The 7,742-nt window shown below is 33.1% G+C and overlaps 1 protein-coding gene across 1 annotated transcript in view; it reads left to right on the forward strand.

Annotated features, from left to right (window-relative positions):
- The window catches only part of LOC150098853 (trypsin-1-like), a 42,578-nt gene extending 42,335 nt beyond the window's left edge, over positions 1-243 (forward strand). Inside the window, exon 7 of the mRNA XM_090405765.1 lies at positions 76-243. Coding sequence (XP_090261891.1) covers positions 76-243 — 168 coding nt within the window. The remainder of the gene's footprint in view (positions 1-75) is intronic.
- The last annotated feature ends 7,499 nt before the right edge of the window (positions 244-7,742 follow it).

The raw sequence follows: 7,742 nt of genomic DNA on the forward strand, positions 1-7,742 counted from the left end.
TACCGTATGATTAATAGATGCTTAAATTATGATTCTACAATTCATAAATTAACCTCATGCTTATACTTTATTTAGGGAGATTCTGGAGGTCCTTTGGTACAACGCGTAAATGGCAGAGGCATATTAGTTGGAGTTGTGTCATGGGGAAAAGGATGCGCTAGGCCTAACTATCCTGGAGTATATACTAAAGTATCACATTATACAGAATGGATAGGAAGATGTACACAGATGTTCACACATTAATTAATATGTACTAAATCAATATAATAAAAATAACAGGAAATAAACAGTTATTACAATATCTAATGGTTATACTTTCACACACACGAAAAAAAAAAAAAAAAACTAATGCACATGTCCTTCTTAAATGCAAAGAAATTAATAATCAATGGTAAGAAGGATGAAATTCGAACATTTCTTTCATAAATATTATAAAAGGAAATGCGATGATATGATTTTTTATTACAAAAGGCATTCTTTGATTAGTTTTCTTTTGAGATAATTTTTGATGATTTAAACTTGAAAAACATTGTTATTCAACACGCTTAATTAAACACGTGATACAACCGGAAAGTTTTGTAACATTCTGTATCTCAGTCAGAAGAACGAAATGTGCACTTTGCTTAAAAAGACCAAGATTTGTATCCCGTCAACCAGATGAGTAACATTCTTCAAGGTCGTTTCAAGTTTTATCCAAACTTAGGGGGAAATACCAGAATCTTTTACTCTAGAAAACTCGGATGTTTGGATTTTCTCAATTGAAAAATGTACAAACTTGCCAATGAACACTTGAAAGTGACAGACAAATTCACTCACCTCGTAGCCCTGGAAACTTCGCCGTTAGTCTAGAGCATAGGTTCCCGAACTTTTTCGGGCCACCGCCCACTTTGCAAAACATAAATTTTGTACCGCCACCATTATAACAGTTTTCCGCGTTCAAGCCGTTTGATATTTTTGACGTAAATAGCAACTAATGATACATTACTGCTTATGCCTTAAATTTTTAAAAAGAAGTGGCCAATATGTGCTTCATCTTGAACACAGTTATTGCTATACCGATTTTGGTGAAACGTAGCCCATATGTAAAGATTGTAAAATGTATGCTCGAATAACATTATGCACAGTTTCATACAATGGTTTAAATACGAAAATGTGGAATATAATTAAGAGATTGCATTAGTAAGAATCTTATTGTAATAATTAAAACACCATTAAATATATTACAAAATTGTTTATTTCTAACTTATAAAGTAAAAATACAAAGCAAAAATAACAAATTAAAGTGAAGTTTCATACAATGGTTTACATATGAAAATTCGGAATACATATTAAGAGTTGCATTACATTAGTAAGAATCTTATTGTAATAATTAAAACACCATCAAATGTATTAGATGGTTTATTTCGAACTTACAAAGTAAAAATACGAGGAAAAATAACAAATTAATGTGAAAGATGAGCCTGGTGCATTTTTAAAAGTTTGTTAATATCGGGTTCAACTTTCGTTAAAAACAGTCGTAAATCGCCAAGCTCAGTTATATGCAATCGGTTCCTTTTCTTAGATAGTAAATTCACTACAGCACTAAACCCACGCTGAGCCAAATAAGAAGATGGAAATTCAATTAAAAATTTCTGTACTATTTCCTATAATCCAGGGTACAGTGTCGGTATTGATTTTTAAAGCCAGAACTCTTGGTATCCAGTTTTGAATTTTATTTTTAGTTCTTCATTTGTTGTGAGTTCTATGAATTTCACTTCTAAATTTGATGATCCTGCTGTACTTACACGTGAGAAAGGATCTAGAACCCAATTTGGTATATTCATGTTTAGAATATCCTTGAATCGCTCATTGAAATCAGCATGGAGAACCTCCAAGTGTTGTCAGTATGTAAGTAAATCTTCCTTTTTGAGAGCCACTGCTGATAAATTTGAAAAGTGGCTATATTCCCCTCGGCCCATATTCCGCTTGAACAGAAGAAGTTTCCCTGCAAAAGCGGCAATAACTTTTTTTGTTTTAATTAAATTCAATTCATCACCTTGTAGTTGTATATTGACTTCATTAAATATTTTATAGAGGTCTGTCAAATAAGCGATGTCATTTTTGGATGTAATCAGGTTGGTCCGCAATCCGTCGTCTCTGTTTTCTAGGAACTCAGTACTGAATCAAACAAATTGTAAAATCGATTCAGACAAATACCTTTTGAAAGCCAGCGAACTTCCGTGTGAAGCAGCAAACGATTGAAATCTTCAACGTTTCACTACAAAGTTGGCTAAACAATCTGTCACTCAATGAATTGCTTCTAATCTTGTTGACTACTCTAATAACGTAATGGAGCGACGTGTGCAGGCGTTCACTTAAATTTTTCGCAACCAAATGTTGACAATGAAGAACACAATGTATAGCGAGTAAGTACATTTGGTACTGCTTGTTTCAAATGCGCTATGAAACCCTTGTGGCACCCTGTCATTGCTGGAGCACCATCAGTAGCAGCAGATGACATTCCTATTTGTAAAATATTACAAATAGGAATGTCTTTCTCTTGAAAAAACTTATTCATGATATTAAACATAGATTCTCCCTTTGTATCTGCATCCAAGGTTTTAGCAAATAATAATTCTTGACAAACTTTTTCTTCTTTTATGAATCGTACGTATGATAAGAGTAGTGGTTCATTATTTGGGAGAGTTGATTCATCGAGTTGAATGGAAAATTGGCATGTCTTCAAATAATCGCACAATGATTTTTCGACGTCTTCAGCCATTTCATCGATTCTTCTTTGCACTGAATTATTGCTCAAAGGAATTTTCCTGATGATATCTGACGCTGGCTTATGAAGCACAGTATTTATTACTTCTTTTACTGCCGGCAAGATTAATTCCTCACCAATTGTGTGTGGTTTTCCCGCTTTTGCGATTAATAATGAAATATTATAAGAAGCTTGTCATCCGTCATTATCTTGTTTAGTGGACGACGTAAAAAGTTTTGACATAGTTATACGTTTAAAATATTTTTTTTCTAGTACTTGAAAATAGGACAAATCTTTATCCTTTTTGTCAGCGTGCATTTTAGTCAAATGCTCTTGTAGCCAAGAAGGCTTCATTGATTCATTTGAAAACACTTTTTGGCAAATCAAGAACATAGGTAATAATTGGTTCGTAGGAGATTGAATAAAACCATATTTCAAATACCCACTACTGTACTGTCGACATTTCTTCTTATATTCAGACATAATGAAGTAATAAAATTTGAAAAATATTCACAAAATAAAAGTTTTAATTTACACTTTGTATGACTCCACTTATCTATCACACTTTCGACTGATGATTGTTGGCAAAGCACACAAAAAATAATGAAACTTATTCCTAAACCACTGATATTTATAGATTTGAAATCTAGCCCGAATCGACTTGCATGCAGTGAATTGTTTGCGATACCATCGTACTCGTGCTTTGAACAAGTCACTAAGCACCCATATTCCTGTCAAAACATGCTGAATTGAGTGAATTACCTCCGTAATAGTTGACCGATATACTACTAGTTAAGACTCGTCTACTGCGTGGATAGACTAAAGCCTGTATGGCACGATCAATTTTTACAATAGCAAAAAATAAATAAATTTTTTAAGTATATAAAAAATAGAAGTTAAAATATCCTGTATGACACGTTCAATTTTTTATTTTGCACGCAAGCGCATTTTGTTCGTCCAACCACGACATTGTCCGAATAATTATAAATAATAATTAATAAATAAAATAATTACACAAGATATAAACAACAAACCTACAAAACATAACCACAGAAAACAGTATAATAAGTTTCGAATAATATTTGCTTTGTTTTTTCCCTCTAGTTAGCAATATAAGTTAGTACTAACTAGGCTAACTAAAATTTACGATTTTATTTCTTTCTTGCCATTATTATTTTTACTCGTAATATCAAATTATATAAAATTGGGTTTATTTTTGTACAAATCAATTAGAAAAGTGGTTTTATATATTTTATATATATTTTGAAATGAAATATAACGAGTATATTTGCTACTGTAAACATAATCTATTATACACACATATATACATGCTCTATTTTCTCATTGACATAGAAAATTGACATCTATTTCTATCTGACATGGTAAATTTTCAAATGATTAAATAATTAAAATAGAAAATTGATAAAAAAATTGATCGTGTAAGACGGGCATAAGATGAATTAAACTGCAATATTTAAATTTTAAATGATTATCTAATCGCAAAATCACGAAAATAATTAATTTTTAAATATATATCATTAATTTCTTCTATAAAGAGCCAACGACCCCTAGACCACCTGAACGCCCCCAAATGCTTCTGATCCCACTATATCCCCCCCCTAGACGGCTTTAGCACCCATGGTCTAGACTCTAGAGTCTAGACTACATAAATAATCCAAACACTAACATTTCAGTTTTTGACATTCGTAATTTCAGACCTTTAATAAGAAAAGTACTCTGTATTCTGAATATGCCGATAAAAGATTAATTATTGGTTCATTACAAAGAAGCATTCTATGGCTATTTTGTCAGCTTATTGTTCGAGTGGATTACTGCTGCTTTTCAACCATAGACTATAGGTTTGAATCTCGCTACGGTATGAATGTTTGTGAATGCCTTTAGGAGAGGGGTAAATTTCATTGATGCTGTGAGTCAATAAGCAGGGTAGCTTATTGGAGGCTTGAAGGGACCTAAAACGTTCCATGTTTAAGTTTCGAGAGTAGAGTATCAAAAGTATCTAACCCTTTGCCTTCCAATCTTTGGCTAGTAGGGAATCAAATACTGCTCAAAACAATTAGCGGATATTCTTGTTGTTATTCTTGTTAAACTTATTTCACGCTAAAATGTATAATTTGTTAAATTTGTATTAGATTATTTAAACAATATCTCATCAGTTACACTCTATCCATAAGTAAGAAATATTTATTCATGTATAAAGTACCCAATAGTTATAATTATTTGCAGAAATTTATAATTATTTGCAGAAATTTATAATTATCCAACAGAAACTAAAATATTCCCTAATTGTTTTGAGCAGTATAAAAAGTTCGCCTTGGCTTATTTCGTATACACAAAAAAGTCTTCAAGCTGAAGTTTTACTTAAAAAATAAATAAATAGATACCTTACATTAAAATGAACTAAAAAGAAAATAGAAAAAAAAACTGAAAGGAGAAGAAAATACTGTAAAAACTAATGGACACCAAAGTATTCTTCATTAACTACTGTATACTATTCGATGCAACGTTGTAATTTTAAGAACATAACATGTATGCTAAATATTTAGTAAATAATTTTTTTCACAGTGACGAATATGCAACTAATAATGATATCAAGATATAAAGGGATGGCTGTGATTTCACTGTAATGTACAATGTAGTGTTTAGCATTTTGAAAGTTTTCCTATAAATATGCAGTCTGCCCTCCATAAACCATCATAGCATGTTATTAGTGCAGATTAATATAGATCATAAAGGCTATCTTACTATCTTAGTATGGAAATGAATTTTGGTTAGCAGTTTGAAAAATATGAACGGCAAAATCTGAACTTGAGATGTATAGTATAGAGAGTAACAAAAAAGTGCCATTTAAGTGTAAACAACGTCCATGCTATAAATAACTGTATAAAGTTATTCATACAGTTATTTACACTCAGCGACCAGTTAAATGGAAATTTGGATATTAATTTCACACAGGATACGATGATAAACCATAGCATATAAGTGCCAGGTAGGGGCAAGCGGTTAAGAACAGACCTGTTAATAAATTTCTGAACCACTAGAGTTTGTTCAAAAAAAATACATTAACAGGTTTATTTTTAGGAAAGCGTGTGGGAAACTGTTTCAAAACACACGGTTAAAAAGTATGAAAGATCGTGGTGGATGTGAAGTTGGTTCCACATGTCTGGCTGAACGATGGGTAAAACTTGACCAACTTCTATGTTTAAGAGTTGGAGGGAAAGTCGAGAATGATGTCAGACAATTCAGTGAACATGAAAACCTGTAGAAAAGGCACAAAACAGAAACAATACATCTATGAGATAGTAACAGGAGTGAATCTGTGAGATAATGGTCATCAATTAACCCAATAGTTCTCTTCTGGAAAGCATCAAGCATGTGAGAACAATATTCAAAGATAAAGAAGATTTGGGATTTATACAATTTTATAAGTTGAAGAAGTGAGAAATAATATATTGAAGTAAGTATTTAAATAAATGATTATCATGAAAGGTCTTCTAACTCGGGATACATGAGTACTGCAAGGTTTGTTAAATAAATAAATAAATGGAGTGTACTGTCAGTAAAAACTGTGAACAGAGTTTCAATTTAGTGATAAAGTGGAACAGAAGAAAAAGGCGTGGAAGAATACAGATCCCTGGAGTGATCCGGCATTGGCTGGCTTTTGAAAAAAAAAAAAAAAAAAGTCAGATGTGGTTGGCCAATGGTCTTCTTGCAGCTGCTGCGTGGTGCTTGTGGACTAAGCGCATTGCTGGAGTTTTGATTTCAAGCCACTTGCGAAAATCATATGCAAAATTGTTTTCCTGGACCGCTTTGGCACACTGTTGGAAAACCAAGGTTTGAACAGTGGTCAGTGTTTGGGTGAAATGGAAGATGAAACCCTTCATTTCAGTAAGAATTGTTTCATTTATTCAGTTGGAGTAAGTGTTTAGAGCAGAAAAGTGAAAACTGTAGTCAACTCAAGCAAGAAGCTGCAAGTGTCACGCAGGATATCGCTTTGTCACTATTACAGAGCCAAAGGACAAGACGATTTGAAGCTGAGAATGGTGAAAGGTTCTGAAGGAAAGAAAAAACTTGGATAAAGTTGTGGTTCTGAATTATCAAAGGGAAAGCTGGTAAAGATCAAAAGTGCTGGGAGGGAGGTAAAAAGCATTCTTCGATATTCTGGTGGAATGTAGCTAATTTGTGAAACACTATTGTGACAGCGAATATCTTAGCATCTTGTCAGCTTGATCGATGGAATCGAAGAAGAGAAAACATTTCGAGTTGTGAATCCTGATGTCTTAAAAGAAAAAAAAAACATGACAGCTCGTTGTTTGAATATTTGAACTGTGGGTGATCAAGCTCTTCTCAGACAGACAGTAGGAAGCTCACATAGCAGTTATCAGAATTTGGAACGCAACAGAGATATCAAATGAGCGTAACTGAATGGAAGAAGGAAATTTTGATATGAAAGTAAAGAAGAGATTCAAGATTCGTCATTCTCTTGCATGGAATGACAGATATTACCGATGAACACTAATACATAAGGTTCCGCCCATGTGGTGGAAGGAATCTAATCGTGAAAAGTGTAGTTAGAAATGCTGAGGTGAACAGCAGCGGTTCAGATTCTGTTCAGAATAACATACCAGGATTGGATGTCAGCAGTGGAGAACATCGTTTGAACTCATGTCGAGACACCACAAATATCAGTGAAACGATATCAATGTGTTTTCATTATAAATTGTGTGTGTGTGTGTGTGTGTGTGTGTGTGTGTGTGTGTGTGTGTGTGTGTGTGTGTGTGTGTGTGTGTGTGTGTGTGTGTGTGTGTGTGTGTGTGTGTGTGTGTGTGTGTGTGTGTGATTTTTTGCTTGGGTTCTTTATGTTTAAAGGTTTTTAGGGCAAGAGTTTTAGGTTTTTGTTATTTTTGTATTGTTCATTGAGGAAATATTTTTGGATTTTTGGTACGCAGTACTAATGATTTTCATGGTTGTTTAATGT

The sequence above is a fragment of the Typopeltis vanoorti genome, chromosome 15 (genome assembly GCF_054136105.1).
Source record: "Typopeltis vanoorti isolate ZY-2024b chromosome 15, IOZ_Tvanoo_1.0, whole genome shotgun sequence".
Taxonomy (NCBI): Eukaryota; Metazoa; Arthropoda; class Arachnida; order Uropygi; family Thelyphonidae; genus Typopeltis; species Typopeltis vanoorti.